The sequence below is a fragment of the Schistocerca piceifrons genome, chromosome 1 (assembly GCF_021461385.2).
Source record: "Schistocerca piceifrons isolate TAMUIC-IGC-003096 chromosome 1, iqSchPice1.1, whole genome shotgun sequence".
Taxonomy (NCBI): Eukaryota; Metazoa; Arthropoda; class Insecta; order Orthoptera; family Acrididae; genus Schistocerca; species Schistocerca piceifrons.
In genome coordinates this window covers 1,108,136,922-1,108,156,463 of record NC_060138.1, presented here as the reverse complement: position 1 = coordinate 1,108,156,463, position 19,542 = coordinate 1,108,136,922, and the positions used below count along the sequence as shown (strand labels likewise).

Sequence of the window (19,542 nt, the reverse complement as noted above, 5' to 3'; positions counted from 1 at the left end):
TAGTCTGTTACATATTGCAGCCTCATATAAACTTGTGTCTCAGCATAAAGTTTAAAGTAATGTGAGGGAAGTTTGAAGTTCTCCTTCTGGTGATTACCATACCTGCGGTTAAAGCAATACTTTTCAAGTTTATATTGGTTATTATGTACAAAAATCAAAATTTCAAGAATGTGCAATGAAGGAATGGTTAGTATTTTTAATTTCTTCGATAATGGGTGACATGACTCATTTTATGGGCAACAAACATGTTTCTAATGATTTTCTTCAGAATAATTAATAGCCTTGTGCTCTTTGTAGAATTTCCCCAGAATATTATCTCAACATGTCATCTTTATAGTGAGTGGCAATCTGTCCCTTTCATAATATTGTTGATGTACTCACTTAGCTATTATGTTTGTGGGTACTAAATTTGTTCAACAAGCAGAACTTAATAACAGAATTGTGGACTGTGATAGCTTGTTAAAGGATTTATTTGAAAGCTAGCATGTTTGTTCTTTTTTGTGTGCATGTTGGCAACTCAATGTTTCTATTGCTCAGTGAGTGGTTTACTTTACAGCAAACGTTTAGTATGGTTCACTGATATGAAATTGCATGCAATAAGAAATAAAATTATTTTCAAATAATACAATATTTTCAATGTGAACGTGCTGCTAAATTGCATTTATCTTCCTTTGTGATTCTTAGATGTGTCCTTCAGCCAAATCTTTCTTTATAACTTTACATACTTCTCCCATCCATTCTGATTTAGCCCATTTGCACTTTCGTAATCATCATTACTCCAGTGTTGTGCTAAACAATAGCTCATAAAGAATGCACAAAGCTAATGTTAATACATAACCTGCAGTGTCGATTAATCTCTTTCTTTAGAAATGTGAGTTACATCCTCACATGTTATTTATTTTATTCATCACATATTTCAAGAATATAAATTCGTCATCTTTGTGTGAACAAATATCTTCCTGTCATGTCATGTCAGTTGTTCACCAAAAGAAGAGAGATGAAACTTCCCAAAATGCAAGAAAGAAGAAAGAGGTATAAATTAAAGGGATGTAAGAAAGAACTCACTGTAAGCTGCTTGTTGAACTTGTACTATAATTTGAAATAAGATCATGATCTGAACTATATATGAAATGTGGCTTATTAGAATCATTGCATACCGTGTGCAGGTCATTAGATGTGCCGCACAGAAGACATGTCAAGTTTGAAATAAATATAATGATTTACAAAAGATCTTTTTACATTGTTTTTAGAAAGTTATGAATTATATACCAGTATTAACAATTAAGCAAGTGCATCTAATAAAAATACATATAACACTACAATATTTGTTATATATTTACAGTTTATTGATTAGTAGTCTATAGCTTACTATTGTTCAAACTGTGCAACTGTCTTCCATGAATTCTTCAATAATATAGTAACATTTTTCTACTAAAATGTTATGAAGTAATATTTTCAAAGAATCAGTGTCCATGTTTAATGTTTTCCTACCTTGTAGTCTGTTACATATTGCAGCCTCATATAAACTTGTGTCTCAGCATAAAGTTTAAAGTAATGTGAGGGAAGTTTGAAGTTCTCCTTCTTGTGATTACCATACCTGCGGTTAAAGCAATACTTTTCAAGTTTATATTGGTTATTATGTACAAAAATCAAAATTTCAAGAATGTGCAATGAAGGAATGGTTAGTATTTTTAATTTCTTCGATAATGGGTGACATGACTCATTTTATGGGCAACAAACATGTTTCTAATGATTTTCTTCAGAATAATTAATAGCCTTGTGCTCTTTGTAGAATTTCCCCAGAATATTATCTCATGCTGAATAACTGACTCAGAGTAACTATGATAGACAGTCTTTTTGTGTTGATATTAGTGGCACCAGATAAAGTAAACATCACAAAGCTAGGGATTTTAATTTATTTTACAATAAGTCTGTATGTGTCTTCCTGTTAAGACTTTTGGCTTCCTTCTGTCATCAGTTGAGTATTATAAAGCAATTTTTACAGGGCCCATTTCTGTCTCTGGTTCAGAGACAAACTGCATTATCTGGGTCTTGGTGACATTCAGTTTTATTCCATTTTTATGGAACCAGGATTTTGTACAGAGTGTGCAATTTTTTCAATTGTGTCCTTTTCTATCAGTGCTGAGGTGCCATTTGTGAACAAGACTGAATGAGCATTGATATTCAATGGTAAATCATTGACATACAACACGATCAGTATGGACCCAGTACTGAACCCTGTGGGACCCCTTGGGAAACTGTTTTCCATTCGGAGTACTAGATGACTGAATCTGATGTTGAAACAACTCTTTGTTTCATTTCTATCACATGCCCTAAGAATTGAGCTACTGTAATGCAGTATCCTTCGTATTGGAGCTCTTAAGTTTGTACAGTAGTGATGAGTGGTTCACTGAATCGAAGACTTTTATTAGTTCAGATAATATTCCTGAAACCTTTTTGTCTTGGTCCAGTGGGGTACTTAGGTTTTCTGTGAATTCTCTGATGGCGTTTATTGTGCTTTTTCCTCTTTGGAAACCAAACTGATTTTTAGATATAATGTCATTTTTATAAGAAAATTTTCAAGTTGTTTTGTGGTGAAGTTTTGGATGTGTATCATTGCTTAACACAAGAAAAACAATGTTCAGTACACCACATCTTATTATGGATATCCTCCACCAAAAAAAATATACGTATCTTGTGTAATCCGGGGTGCTGCTTCTAGACGCTGCCGTAGGTTCATCTTGATGTTACTGCATCACCACGTGGGAATAATGTAATGGTTTAAATAAGTTTCAGTAATTCCTGTTCACAAAGAATTTTACTTTGCATGCTAGATGTTTGGTGGCGAATGTACAAAATCTGACTACATGCTGTTAATATAAAATTTGCTCCAAGACGGACTTACGTATGACTGACGCAAGACTGACTTATGGCAGTGTGCAAATTGCCTCTATTTATATGATTTTAAACAACTACTGTTATTGTTACATACTGAATTTTGCATACATAACAATTAAAGTTTTTACATACATCTTCCCAAATTACATAGAAAATTACATGGAATAATAGTGAATAATTTCATAAAAAGACAGGAAAGAATTTGTTTCTATTAAGACTATACATTACATGTTTTATCATTGCAACAGTATATATTACTATACTAATTAAAAGGAGAATTATCCTATTATTTACAGACAAACAGAGCGATTAATTTTATTGAATGAAAGGCCTAGATTCAATCAATTAAATTTTTTACGAGTAAAGTTTTACATTTCTATATAGTCATAAGTACAGTTCTATAAACTAACACCAACTAGAACATGAGCATGTTTGATTCTGACTGAAAATCATCATGTCATATATTAGGAGAATGAACAATTTAAAATATCTATCTCTCAATAACTTGAAATGTCAGAACATTCATTGTTAATTACTCCATAATTACAATAGCAATTTTATTCCTACCATGCCTGTAGTTTGTATTGTGTGTAAATTATGATGGTACATTAGTTTTTAATCCAATAGGTTTCCTTCATTCTATATACTGGTGAGGCCCAATGTAAACAATGTCAAAATAATAGTTCAAATTAGTGTAAATTACTAAGTGGAGAATCTTCAGTGTATTTGAATCCATATAACCAGAAACATGATTCCTTCATTCTATGTATTGGTGAGACACAATGTAGACAATGTCAAATCAACAGTTCAAATACGTACAAGTAAATTACTAATATTACATATATCCCCCTTCGGGAGTGTGGAGATGAGACTGAAATAGGGTACAGGATCCCAAAAAGGGTTGTGGTATTACACAACAGAACTTTCTTAAAGTTAGTCTTGTCGTGGTTAGCATAAATTACAAAATTTGGGTTTCTATTTACTTTAAGCTTATTATGTAATTGCTTTTTTCTGGCACTAGAAACTCTTATTCCTGGTGTAATCCAATTCACTTTATTCTTTACTTTTTTTGATAAGATTTTGTGAGGAATGTTTCATTGAAGACATATTAAAAAAAAAAAAAAAATCTAAAAATTTAACAGAGGTTGTGTAGTATGAAGCACCATGTTCTACAGGCTAGGTTATGACACTTAACGTATCACAAAACAAAATCTAAATATTCTCTATTTATTTTATTTATTATTTATTTGTCCTGTAGATCAAATCAGTACAATGGCTTGTACAACTGATATTGGATAAGTTAATACAAATATACAGTTTACAGGACTCTAAAACAGTAAACAAGAACACAGAAGGATGATTATTTTACATTACCTACAAATTATGTTACTTAAAGTTACAGCTTTACAGAGAATTGTTACATGATGTGACAAAATTGACTTAACAACATTCAGCTTTGATACGTTATCATGCACTAAGACAATTTTGATTCCAGATATTCCTGGATGGTACAAAAGCAGTCTTTTATTAAAAGAGATTTCACTGTCTGTTTGAATTTATTTATTTCTCTACTAAAATTCCTTGTCATATAGGATTCTGATTTTTGGCACTCTATATACAAAGCAGAATGATCAGATATTCTTAGATCTAGACAAAAATTCCTTGTATCGTCAGATTGGTAATTTGTAAAAATATTATCTGCAGGTTACTGATTGGAATGTTTCTCTAATGCACACGGGAGGGATTAAACCCAGATTTCTGGATTAAATCATGAAATTTTACTGTGTCTTTGCATTCAACTAATGTAATTAAACTAAAGTCTACCAGTTAAAGAAAATCAATAAATGAAAATGTATTAATGTTAAAAACTTCTGTTTATTGTAGGCTGCACAATTACTGCTTGATGCTGGAGCTAATTTAATAGCAAGTGATAAAGATGGTCAGCAAATCATACATAAGGCTTCGCAATTTGGGGACACTACAGCCATTGATTATCTTGTGGAAAAGTGGCCATCAACATGGGGCTGTGACAGCCATGGAAATACAGTTCTACACTTTGCTGCTAGAAGTCGTAGAAATAGACTGATCAGCATAGAGCATATCCTAAAGAGGAATCTGGTGTCTGTAGATGAGAGGAATGTGGAAGGACAGACAGCACTAGCAATGCTTGTGGAGCGCGGTAGTAAATCGCACTCTACACACGGTGAAGTAGAGATATTGTTGACAGAAGGAGCAAGTCCCACTACAATGGACAACAATGGGAAAATGCCTCTGCACACCGCAGCTAGTGTCGGCGATGTGAAGGTACAGTCAGTACTAGTAGTTTTTGATATAAGCATAATTTTATGAAATTAAAATTAATTTGTAGAACAACAACTGTTATGTAAATAAGGATAGGTACTGTAGGGAAACTGAGAGCAGTTTAGGAAAGGTAGATAAAATTTCTAAGCAGTCACTGAAAATTGACTTCAAACAGATAACAAGCACCTACACATAGAGTCTGAATCACATTATGCTGTGCAGCTTGCTCCACAACTGGTCAGTGTGATATCAACTCATACACCTCTGACTTTCTGAATTTTGGATATTTGAACAATATTTGTGACATATTCTTCATTCCTGAAAATCTACTAGCCACAATCTGTACTATTTCTAGCTATTCATGTATCTCCTCTCCTACTCCTGTCGTCACTTCATTTATCTACCTTCATGCCACCCTCAGTCCTCATGATTTGTTTTTATTTATCTGCCTCAGTGAAATTATCTCTTCCTTATACTTTCATCTCACACTGAATCCTATAGTTTTCCCTGCAATTTTATCCTAATCCTTTTCCCAGCAGCTCTCTGGGCTGGTGTCTTGCCTCTCTGGGCTGGCCTCTTGCCCCTCTGTAATGGCACCATCAATTTGCTTTGTGTGTATGTACATGTTACATATCAACACAATCTTTCCTAACACCCTTAACTTTCTCTCCTGCAGTTGTTCGTCTCCCAACTTGTGTATCTTCTATGCTCCCACCACTCAAGTCGGCCAAGGACACTGTTCAGTCAAGCTGCCATGCCAGGAAAGATCAGCCACTATGTGTGTGAGCATTTTATTAGCACTCTGAAGAAGGAATTTATCCAACAGCTGAGTTCTTCTGGATGACTGCCTTCTGTTCAGCATATCTTCTCTTCAGCATAACTTCAGCATATTTCTCAGTAATAATATTTAAGGAGAAGCTGAATAATGTATAAATGTATTCTCTGAATGAGAGCAGTTTTGAGATGTGTTACAATAGAGATCTTAAATACCAAAGAAAGAAAGAAAGATAATGGGAAATATTTTTCATTCAAGAGCTGTAATAGGGGAAGGTGGGACTATCTGACTTGTTTTTATACCACTCCTGATATCAGTATTCTTTTTTCTCATCTTGCTTTGTTAATAATACATATACAATAGCTACTAAAGATATCCAGGATCTTATTCATGCTGGAATTCATAAACCTTTATCATTCACTTTGTAATTTCATCTTTACTGATGATGATGGCATATTTAGATCACCAGAAATATTTTTTTGAAAGAAATACTATACATGCAAACCATATGAAGGTAAAAATATTTTATGAGCAAAAAGTTGTAATTTTCTAATGTGATATAGCTTATTTGAAAACCTTCATTCTCTGCTTCTCATTATACTTTATTAGAATACCCCCATTCTCCTCTTTTCAACAAACATTTTACTGTTTACGAAAACTTTGTACTTCAAAAGTTATTTGTATATAAAATTTTTATTTTTAGGATGCTGCAGTCATAAAATCTAATTGCTTTCCAAAATTCAGTACCATAGTTTTACAGCCTGATTTATCTTTTTCAAAAAATGCAAATTTTCACTAAAATTTCTTGCTAGATTGTTAATTATTTCAATCAGAAATTTTCACTTCCCAAAGAATTTCTAGCAAATTTTGGGAAACCCCTTTCACTATGAACTGTAGTACCAATGATTTCCCCACTTTCTATTTGTACTGTCATTTAAACAAAATTATGTTACTGTCATTTTGTTTATGTTCCTTTTTATTTTTCCTGATTTTCATGTTAATATATGAAATGTAATAGCTCTGTATTTCAACAAATTGTAATTTTCCATATTATGTGCATCTATAAATAAGTGTGGTGCACAAAACGTAAGTCAGTCAGAAGCCAGAAGTCTATGTAGTCCAAAAATAAACATAATGTAACTAACAGTCTGTGTTTGACTGCCAAAATGTTACCACATAAGTGAGAATCACTGTATGTGATCTGAGGTTTTCCCAGCACACAGAAATCTTGAAAATTTCTCGGGTATTCGGCCGGGTAGCGCCGTCCAAAAGGCGTGATATTTTGACAAGGCGACTTCTTGCCATCTTCAGGTGATCTTGGTGCCTGATTGATCCCCGATGGATGCCAACTTTATATAATTTCCATCCCTCTCCCGCAGCCTCTGTCTGGGCACTTCTGAGTGGTCCATGGCTACGCAGTGCTGCAGGAGTGATTCGCTGAGTCTCATGCTGGGCGGACAGAGCTGTGCAATCTGCTGTTATAAGCTGTTCTTTGCATGGCAAAAATGTGTAACTTCACAAAATATTTGCAGTGCCTCTTAGCAGCTAAACTTTTGGCAGTGTATTTCTTTCATTGTCTTCTTCCTGTATAAAATATTTCAAGGTAGGTTTCGACATGTCTTATTGGCATGAGAGGCATGAACGACCTCCACTTCCTTAAAATGGAACACAATTTATCCAGACTATATTCATGCAGTGTTTGATAACAAGAGCCCTTAGTGACTTCCAATGCACTTTAAACATAATTTTAAACATTTTCTAAACTTTTTTTTTTTTTTGCTTACAAGCATAACATGGAATATATGTAGCACATTAACTCATTGGTAAATAGATCAGAAGTTTGAAGCTGTTTTATACCAGGAAGTTTGATTCTTAAAAGAATTTGGGGAGTACTGGTTACTTACTATCTTGGAAAAAGCACTATAGGATTAAGAACCATTTACATTCCATAGGTGCAGGAATGAAAAGGAATATCTTGGACAATTTCAACTAAATTTGTTAGTTATGTGGCTTATTATTTTTATAGAAACACTGTGGGAGGGAAACCCTGCACTACCACTAGGGGTCAGGGTGTGGATGAGAAGGGGTGACATAAAAGTGTCCAAAAACAAGCTTTTGGTATTTATATCCTTTATTGATTTGACTTGCAATACCTTAAAAAGTATGAGTGCAACTTGTCTCTTATCTGTGCTCTTCATTGTGTCACTGAGCACTGCATTGAACTAAGAATTTTGTCAATGTATTTCAGGACATAAGATCAAGCCATATTGCCAAATACTACAGATAAATTTAGCATTCTCTGTGGCATCATATGGTGTAAAACAGAAGAGAATCTGACAATCATGTGTGCAATATATACCACATGTGTGTATGTTGAACAACTCCTCCTAAGTCCCTGAATCAAATTCAGCCAGAATTGGTACACCTGTTACTTACTATAAGGAAAGAAATACTGTGAAGGTGAAAACCACCACTCTCCCATTTGGGTGGAGATGGGGTGGTAATGGGGTGATGGACAAAGAAGGGGGACGAGGAGGTGGATTGACAGAAAGGGGTGGAGGAGATGGTCAGAGATAAGGTGGATATGGACAGTGAGAGGGGGCAGGAAGAGATGGACAGAGAGAGGTGGAAGAGGAAGTGGATGAGAGAGGGGACAGGAGGAGATGGAAGAGTGGGAGAAGGAGAAGATGGACAGAGAGAGGGGAGGAGGGGATGGGCAGAGAAAGCAGAGAAAGGGAGGGGAAGAGGAGATGAGATGAGCACAGAGACAGGGGGGCTGGGGGCTTAATAGAGAGGAGGGGAGGGGGAGGGGGGGGGGCTAATCTTCAAAAGGATAAAGTTGTCAGTCAGTAAATATGAAGAGATCTGAAACTGGTTGTGGCAGTTTTGTGTACTTAAATTAACAAATCATTATCAAGTCTTTAACAGTAGGAAGATGACCAAAGAAGATGTGTTATGAGACTTCCCCCTGTACCAGTGGTGGCAAAATGAAACATAAAAATCAAGTTATATCTGCAAGAATTCCTTTCCTCTGTAAGATCTTTTGTCATCATTTTCTACGTTATGCTGGTTAGTTAGGAGATGATTTGTAAATATTGTTGTCACTTGTCAAACTGAGGCTTTCGTTATGTCCTCGCAGCAGTTTATGGGACTATTCCCACTTAATAGTGTGAAGTAATAACATAGGGGTAACCAACTATACTAGTGCATGTAACCTAAAACATTAGCACAGGAAATGTAGAATATTTTATTAGATGGCACAAATTTAAGCAGCTGGAACTATGCGACAACTCTCTGAAGCAAACTCAAGCTATCAAGTTCTGTTGGAAGCCACTTCATGGAAATTGTGGGGATCTAGTTAAGATAACACAAGTGGACAATATGCTCAGAAGAAGGTCCTACTGGGTGAATATCACATAAATTCAGTGAAGTATAAAATACAAAAAACACAAATAATTAATGTAGAAGTACATGGAGCATGGTAACAACAACAAAACTGATTACAATTTCTGGGAATTATTAACTGAAAGTTTTGAGCTGAAATATACCAGAAAAGACAGAACACTAGATGCTAACTTTGAGGAAATGGCTATCATTTGTAGTTTTTTTAGTAACAATACATGCAGAATATGAAGTTGTGGTTACAGTTTTGAGACACCCTCATGTGTCTAACAGAAATTGACTTTTGTGAAAGACAGACAGTTAGATGAAGGAGCAAAGGAAAATAATTGTAAATTCATTTAAAGAAATTGTGTGGTACATGGCGTTTGTGTCTAAAAAATCTAATTGTGTGGTATTTTAGCTGCAAACAATAAGTTATGGCTGAAAACCACATACTACAGATGGAGAATAATATTAGAGAACAGTACAATGCAGAATTACCACAAAATCATGAAATAAACTCATCGGAAACAAACAAAATTGAAGAATATTATTCTTTCTCAGTTGTTACTGAAAACTGTGTAGGTGACAAAATGGATAAGTTTCTGGGCTCAGTGATGATGGAACATTTAGTTAATAATATGTTCATTTAATTAATTTGGGGAAACCTAAAAATTCAACAAGAACAAGTGTATTTCTGTTGAAACAAAAGTTTGGCATAGCTGATGGTGAAAATAATTTCTGAGGAAAGAAATTTTAAATAAAAAGAAAACAAAGTATTGCTAAGTAACACATTGCCAGTGTGAATATCAGCAATCATTGTTAATTCCATTGTTATTGAAAGACGTTTGGCCCAGATCTAAAAATAGAAGGAAAGTAGAGGATGAGAAGTGAAGATGGAGTATATATATGAAGAGAATCCAACAACAGTATAATAGAAAGACTGAAAGAAATGAAAAGAAAAAAAGCAATAGAAGAGGGCTTACTCATAATTATTGGAATGCAGAAATGCATTTCCCAGATACCTTCAGTGACTATGCATGATGGAAACAAGGAGAAGCAACAGCAGATGAAGCAGTGTATTGGATTACGAAGAACTCAAACCAACATGCAGGCCAATCTGACCTTTTTAGAAATAGGATTTTTGAGAAACTAGCAAAACTTAAATATTTCTCTGAGAAATTAAATATCAACACCCTGTTTCAGGCAGGAAAATTGAAATAGGCCTAGCACTAAGATCCTAAATGAAGGGAGTGTGGAAATTTCATCTCTACAGGACAAACTTCATAGATCAGTACTTAATGGAATGTGAAGCTTACGGGATTAATAAAGGCAAGTGATCCATGGTATAGGGGTATCATTTTTGACTAGTTATCAAAAGTACTCTGTCCCAAGTTCAAACCCAGCCACTACTTAAATTTTGAATAAAAATCATTGATAGTGGCAGCTGAAGCCTTCCAGCATAAGAAGTAAACCTCGTTCCGGCAATGGCCTTGTCAATGAGGGCAGATGATTGGACAGAGTTTCAGAGCAATCTCTTGCCCATGGGAAGGGAAACTGCTCCTAAAAGGCAGAAGGATCAGCAATAATCAACAACATGTGGATACAGAAGGCAATCACTGCATTAAAGACACACAATGTGTATCTATATGGCCTGATAATTTAAAAAGTGTCATGATGACCTTTCCTTTGGAGAAAGACTCCATATTAGTCCCCCATTTGGATCTCTGAGAGGGGACTGTCAAGGGGAAGGTAACGGTGGGAAAAAGGTGGAATAACCAATGATGAGATAACATTCTGTGAGCTGGAGCATGGGATATCAGAAGTTTAAATATGGTAGGAAAGCTAGAAAATGCAAAAACTCAATCTAGATATAGTGAGGATCAGTGAAGTGAAATGGAAAGAAGGCAAGGGTTTCTGATCAGATGAATGTAGGGTAATATTAATCGAGAATAAAATTGTATGATAGAAGTAGGATTCTTTATGAATAGAAAAGTAGGGCATAGAGTAAGCTACTGTGAACATTTCAATGATAGGGTTGTTCTCATCAGAATAGGCAGAAAACCAGTGCCAACAATTATAGTTCAGTTAAGATATAGAGAAAGTTTATGAGGATATTGAATAGGTCGCTATGGATGTGGACACTGTGATCAGGACACCAAAGTGGAGGCAGACAAACGGACAAACACCGAAAAAAGCCACCTTTACTGTCGCAGTAAGTAAAAACAAAATTTACATACATATCGACAGATAAGCTATAGTCATGGTGATACATTAAAGTGTGACCCATCTTCCTGCCTTAGAGCCAGCACCTAGCATTATGCAACTACCAGCAATGATGTAACTTCCTGAAACCATCTGAAGATGAACCTGAAAAGGTTCGAAAACCGGTTCACGGAATAAAACATAATTATTCAAAAAAGTTACTGGTTGCAGTTCTGTATAGCTTATTTACATTCAATATACAGTCATGGTTCTAAAATATCTGTAATGGATAAGCATAACATGTAAATGTCGTGTGACTTGGGGCCTCCCATCAGGTAGACCGTTCGGTAGGTGCAAGCCTTTCGATTTGACACCACTTCGGTGACATGCACATCAATGGGGATGAAATGATGATGATTAGGACAACGCAATGCCTAGTTCCTGAGTGCAGAAAATCTCCGACCCAGCCGGGAATCGAACCCGGGCCTTTAGGATTGACATTCTGTTGCACTGACTACTCAGCTACTGGCAGCAGACAGGATGTAAGTGCTACTCTTAGATGCAGAGGTTAGCACAGGAGAGGAATTTCGGTGGTCTACATCAAACCAGTCAAAAGACTGAATACTAATATCTAAAAGTAAGATTTGTGAAGAAAATGTACACAAATTAGTCCTGTGCACCTGTAAATGAAAGAAAGAAAAAAATATTTGTAGCTTCTGTAGAATATCCTCCAATGACCTCTTCAAAAAAATAATATATTGACAGTTGATTCTCAATACAAATATTGATTAAAGGCTTTTGTGATGTCAGCTTTTATTTTGTCTCAGCCAGTTTTCTAAATCATTATTATACTTACGGACTTGAACCAAAACCAACCTGTATGTTGAACAGTTAATTAATGAAACTGCTGTAAGTCAACTCAACAGGGGCTTTTAAAATAAATGCCATCAATTTTTGCACTGAAGTCCAAAAAAAGTAATTCAGTAGCATTTTACTTAAATAAATGGTAGGTCTTTAACTTCTATACACATTCCAGAGACTCCTATTATACAGTCCATGTAATATCATTTAGACAAAGTAAAATGTTAGTCTCATGAGAAGATACAATAGCTATGTACTGGCATCAATTAACTGTAAATAAAATGGGTTGCATAATTTAAATGCATTGGTTGATGATACAGGAAGATCATGGTATAGACATGTTTGTGGAATAAATGCACCTGATACATGAAATCCATAAGTAAATACATCCACAAGGAGGGTGGGTCCACCCCAACAGCAGAGATGCCTCACAAGGCTGGTACACCATAGGAAGAGACTGAGGCAGCAGTGGCGGACCCACAGCCGTTGCCATGGCACGAGGACACAGCTGGTCACAGTAGCACGCGACCTGTCCAACACTCATTATTCACCTGTAGTAACTCAGGCACGTAACAGGGATGGACACACACACACACACACACACACACACACACACACACACACACACAGTTAGGGACATGTATGTCACCTCTACATCTACATCTACATACATACTCCGCAATCCACCATACGGTGCATGGCGGAGGGTACCTTGTACCACAACACCCTGTTCCACTCCCAAACAGAACGAGGGAAAAATGACTGCCTATATGCCTCTGTACGAGCCCTAATCTCTCTTATCTCATGTGGTCTTTCCGCGAAATGTAAGTTGGTGGCAGTAAAATTGTACTGCAGTCAGCCTCAAATGCTGGTTCTCTAAATGTCACTTATGTTGTTTGTGTTCTTTAGAAGAACACATTTTCAGACGCTTACCTCAACCTGTCCACTGCTGAAGATAGTAAGTACTTCTCTTTAATTGGACCATGATGAGCATCAATAACAACCTGACATTTGTGGCTGATGCCATGGTGTTCGGCCACCCAAGCCTGGTAGGACTGGTTGGGCTGTTAATGATAATGATAGAACTCTAGATGCACTGCAATGGCGTGCAGTGTTTACAGTGATAATTTATGCGTTTTGATGAGCAAAAGCAGCACAGTACCCTGGAGGGTGGCTAGCTGTCACAACAACTAAATCTGAAGAGAAGTCCAAGAAGGGAACAAAACCTTACACATGTTTGCATCAGTGACATTAAAAGCAAGGAAGAGTTCCTGAAGCCACATCTTGTACACCTCCCAGTAATTGGCTGCATTTTCATAAGGAGGAAAGGGTGGCAGATATACCAACAGTGTGGAAGCCCCACTGTCAGTGTGGCTCACAAGTTTGTAACTGCAACCATAAGAAGCTGCTGATGGTCGAAGAGAGATCAGAGCACTACCACCATGGACAGAAGAATTGAAGGAACAACCAAATAGACTGAACACATGGAAGTGAACACCATACTTGCCACCAACTGTACCCTACTGTAAGGCACAAACAACAGCATGGCCACAATGAAACAAAGTTTATTCTTCTTCCACATACAAGCAAACAACAATTGAGAACATGTACAACAGACATAGAAACAATCAAGGTACTGATACAAGAAGTTGCTGACAATATGTATGAACACAATATGAGAGTGAATGCCTGCTGCACTACACTTGTGAAGAGGAGGGCTCCAGTAGGCAGCATGACAGATGTCGTGCTGTGTGCACTAATATTGTGGCTCCAGCAGGTGGCCTCTGACAGACAGCCCACACAGTTTCCATCATTGGAATATTCAGTTTTTCGGACCAGTGGCTTTTTGCCAGAATGTGTAACCAAGTATTACATACAAGGTTATAACAGTACTCCATCCAGATATTTCTGTTACACTACCAGTTGTTACATGATACATTGAATTGTAAATGTAAATATCTAAATATTTGTTTTTGTTGTGGTCTTCACTCTGAAGACTGATTTATTTCTGTCCCTAACCACATTGGCTATTCCATGGTGCCCCTGTCTGTGCATCATCTATTCTTTCAGTCAAGTTTTCCATAACATTATTACTTCCTCAATTTGCTTCAGTACCTCTTCAGTAGTTATCACATCTACCTATCTAATCTCCAGCAATTCTTCTGCAGCAACACATTTTTGTCTGGATTGCTAATCACGTACATTTCACTTTGATGTAAAGTTTTCTAGATAAATGCTTTCAGAAAATACTTCATGAACTTAGACTGACACTTACATTAGAATGTTAAAATATTTATCTTTTTCTTTATTGACATTGCATTTTATATCCTCTATTCTTCTCCCATTGTCAGTTAATTTGGTGCCCAAATAGCGAAGCTTCTCTACTACCTTTTGTGTCTCATTTCCTAATCTATCTCCCTCAGCACCACCTGACATTATTTTACTACATTCCATTACTGTTGTTTTACTTTTGTTATTATCCATCTTATACCCTTTTCCCAAGATGCTTTCCATTCCATTTAATGATCTTCCATGGCCTTTGCCATATGTTATAGAATAACAATGCCATCAGCAAACCTTCTCAAGATTGTCTTTGATTTTCTTCATTGCTTGCTGAATGAACAGCTTCAACAGCCTCGGTAATATGCTACAATCTTGTCTTACTCACTCCTCAACTACTCACTTCCTCTTATTTCCTTTGACTGTTTCAACTGCAGCATGGTTTCTATACTGCTTGTAGATAATCTTCTGTACTCGGTATTTTATTTTGATAGTTTCAGAATTTCAAAGAGTGTACTCCAGTCAACATTGCCAAAAGCTTTTTCCAGGTCTAAAAGTGCTAAATCGAATAACATGTTGTGAACTTGAGGGGAAAAGTAGTAATTGCATGTTTAACTTATCAGTTGATTTAAAATTATTATGAAGGTTTTGATTCTTCTGTTGATGTATTGAGGATAAGAATTAAATGAAAGTAAATCTAAAAGAAAGACCCTTTTAGGTAATGGAGGTCTTGACTGCAGCTGGAGCAGACGTCACATCGAAGGATGTCACTGGTCGAACACCCCTGCACTTGGCAGCTGAGGCACACAATGTGGAAGGTCTGGAACTGTTACTGAAAAAGGCAGCAAGCATTGATGAACAGGACAGTGATGGCCAAACTCCACTGATGCTTGCTGTTGGTAGCAGTACTGCAGTCAATTTACTGCTGAGGAAAGGTGTGAGTATTAGTGTGAAAAATCACTCTGGGAAGACAGTGCTGGAAGAAGCAATGGATCACGGCAGTCATGGTGTAAGTTTAAACTACACAATTCTCACCAAAGAAAAAGACTCTTGTATTGTACTGTAAGACTGAGGCAACAGCATGGCCACAGTGAACCAGAGTTTGTTCTTCATCCATGTGCAAGTAAACAACACTTGAGAATGTGGACACAAACATAGAAACAATCCAGGCACTGATACAAGCAGTTTCTGACAATAAGTGACAACACAGTATGAGAGTGATCGGTTGCTGCACTGTGCTTATAAAGAGGAGGGCTCTGGAAATGGCACAGAAAATGCTGTATGGTGTCCAGGAGTCATGTGGTGGATGGCCAGTGCAGTTTACAAATTGTAGTATGCCAGTGGCCCAAGCATTACACACAGGGTTCTAGGAATACTCCATCCAGAAATTTCTGTTATCATACTCACACTTATTGCATGGTATATTGTCTTGTAAATGTAAATATCTAAATATTTGTTGTTGTTGTGGTCTTCAGTCTGGAGGCTGGTTTACTTCTCTTCATAACCAAATTGACTATTCCATGATGCCTCACTATGTGTTATCCAACAATCCCTTCTTACGATCAAGTTTTCCTTAACATTATCACTTCCCCAGTTTGTTTCAATATTTCTTCAGTAGCTATCTGATCTAGCCATCTAATGTTTGTCGTTATCCTGTAGCACCACATTTCAAAACCTTCAGTTCCCTTTTTGTCTGGACTGCTAGTCACCTATATTTCACTTTGATATAAAAGTTTCCAGATAAATACTTTCAGAAATACTTTGAAACACTTAGCTCTGCACTAAGATGGTAAAATAGTTATCTTTGTCTTTAATGATATTTCATTATATAGTCTCTCTTTTTCTGCTATTGTCAGTTATTTTTGTGCCTGAATAACAAAGCTTCTCTGCTACCTTTAGTGTATTATTTCCTAATTTATCTTCCTCAAGGTTACCTAACTTGATTTCACTACACTCCATTACCCTCATTTTACCTTTTGTGACATTCATCTTATATCCTTTTCCCAAAACACAATCTGTTCCATTCAAAGATCTTCCAAGACCTTTGCCATCTCTGATAGGATTACAAAGTCATTGGCAACCCTTAATTTTTTTTTTCTTCTCCTTGAATTTTGATTCTGATTCCAGATTTCTCTTTGATTTCCTTTACTACTTGCTGAATGTACAGTTTTAACAGCATGTGGTATGGGCTATAGCCTTGTCTCACTCACTTCTCAGCTACTGTCTCCCTCTCATATCCTTTGTCTGTTTCAACTACAGTCTGGTTTCTGTACAACTTGTAGATAATCTTCTGCATCTTGCATTTTATTTTGCTAGCTTCAGAATTTCAAAAAATGTATTCCAGTTGACATCGTCAAAAATTTTCACTGTGTCTACAAGTGCTAATTCTAATAACATGTTGTGAACTTGAGGGAAAGAGGAATGTTCACATGTTTAACTTATCAGTTGACTTTAAATTATTATGAAACTTGTGGTACTTCAGTTGATGTATTCAGGGTAAGAATTAAATGAAAATCATTTTCAGGTAGTGGAGGCCTTGGTTGCGGCTGGAGCAGATGTCACATTGAAGGATGTCACTGGTCGAACACCCCTGCACTGGGCAGCCAAGGCACACAGTGTGGAAGGTCTGGAGCTGTTACTGAAAAAGGCAGCAAGCATTGATGAACAGGACAGCGATGGCCAAACTCCACTGATGCTTGCTGTTGGTAGCAGTAATGCAGTCAATTTACTGCTGAGGAAAGGCGCGAGTATAAATGTGAAAAATCACTCTGGGAAGACAGCCCTGGAAGAAGCAATGGATCATGGCAGTCATGGTGTAAGTTCAAACTACACAAGTCTCACCAAAGAAAGACTCTTTTATTGTATTGTAAGACACAAACAACAGCATGGCCCCAGTGAAACAGAGTTCATTCTTCATCCAGAAACACAAACACAGAAACAATCCAGATACTGATACAAGCAGATGTTGACAACAAGTATGAATATCATATGAGAGTGAGAGCCTGCTGTTCAGTGATTATAAAGATGAGGGCTCTGGTAGACAGCATGGCAGATGCAGAGATGCGTGCACAAGTAATGTGGCCCACAGCAGGCAGCCTCTGGTGGCTGCCACAGACAGATGCTGTTTGCATAATATACGAAGTTTAGCACACTGGTGGCCTGATGCTGCAGTGCATATCCAAGTTTTACACTCAGGGGTATAGTAATAGGTCCTGATCCATTTCTAATTAAGTCATATTTGCATTTCTTCTGATGTGACTGTAATAATGAACACAAACCGGAATTCTAACGTGGGGGACAGGTGACAGATGGTGCATTTTTTTATCACTTTTAAGGTATGATTTTAACTGATATTGAATTAAGTACATTCTAAACTAAGTATGATATGAACTGAATGATGCAGTGTGTTTTATGAAACTATGTAAATTAATTAAGATGCCAAGATATTACACAGACACTGTTTCATTTAGTATATGAATATCAATGTCTACTTACGGTGGCAGTGGGTTTGGGTGTTTTCTTGGAACTTAGTAATGTCGATATATGTGAGATAAAGGCTTACAGTGTTTGCTGTGAACTAATTGTATGCCTTTTCAGTTATCATTTGTGCTGTATCTGGTAAGGTTCAGATGGATCCTTGATTAATGTGCTTAACTCATCAGCAAATCTTACAGTTTTTGGAGCATGCTTTAAAGTCATTCAAAGGGCAAGGATAGGAGCAGTCTCAGTACCTGTATTTTGGGACCCCCACATGTTGCACTTTCCCTTCCTGAGATTAGTGGCAAAATCAGACAATTTAATCTGCGCTACTGTTTTTAACAAAGGGTAAAATAAAGTAAGTTGTGAGAATGAGGTACCATTATGGAAGGAGTAAAGTTAACAACTCACCATATACTGAGGCATTAAGTGGTCAGTAGGCACATAAACAAGACTGAAAATGTTGCTAAGCTTTTGGTTTATGTCCTTCTTCAAAGCTAAATAATCCAGAATATTCATACACACACATAACTGTTCATGGCTAAATTGTCACAGCCGACTACATTGTATCAGCACTACAACGAAGGTTTGTATTGGGTGGAGGCTCTAAGGAAGAAAGGAGGTCAGGAGGGGGGAAACAGTATTGAAGGAAGGGTGCTGGAAGCATTGGCAGCAAGTGCAAAGGGTTTGGGAAGTTTCATCAGTGTGCACACTCTGGCAAAGGCAGGGGCAGATGTGTATGCTGCTCAGTGATATGGAGGAGCATTGTGGGATGTTGTAAGAACAACTTCCATTTATTTAGTTCAGCTGGTAATTGGGGGTAGGGGAGGGAGGGGGGTTAGGAAGAGGGAAAGAGGGAGGTGAAGGGGAATCCTGATGGCACAGGTCATGAAGCAACTGCTGAAGTCTAGCATGTTGCACCCAGCAGGGTATTTATCACCAAGTGGTCAGCTTTGCTCTTGACGACAGTTTGGTGGAGGAGACTTTTTCAGGTGGACATTGTTACTTAAGAGGCCATGCCAAAATTAGAGCAGAGCTGGTATGTGATATGACTGCTTTTACAGGTGGCCCAACCTCTGATAGGGTAGGATAATTCTGTGACTGGACTGAAGTGGAATATGGGTGCGTAGGACGGGGCTTGCACCTGGATTTTCCATGCACATACTTTGTATAATAACTCTTCTCTCCAGTCAGGCTATAGTGCTGGTGCAGTGTAGTTGACCAAGATAATGTAATCATACAGGTGTATATGCATGTATATATTTCCTTCGCTGTACTACTGAGTAAAGAATCTTGTTGCTGGAGGTGCTGTATAGAAGACACTCCTGCACCTTTTCTGCACACCTCATACAATCATTTTGTCA

The 19,542-nt window shown here is 37.0% G+C and overlaps 1 protein-coding gene across 1 annotated transcript in view; it reads left to right on the top strand.

Annotated features, from left to right (window-relative positions):
• Nucleotides 1–19,542, top strand: part of LOC124776613 (serine/threonine-protein phosphatase 6 regulatory ankyrin repeat subunit B-like) — a 379,233-nt gene that overhangs the window by 306,316 nt on the left and 53,375 nt on the right. Inside the window, exons 18-20 of the mRNA XM_047251691.1 lie at nt 4,783–5,202; nt 15,420–15,710; nt 17,226–17,516. Of these exons, the coding sequence (XP_047107647.1) occupies nt 4,783–5,202; nt 15,420–15,710; nt 17,226–17,516 (1,002 nt within the window). The remainder of the gene's footprint in view (nt 1–4,782; nt 5,203–15,419; nt 15,711–17,225; nt 17,517–19,542) is intronic.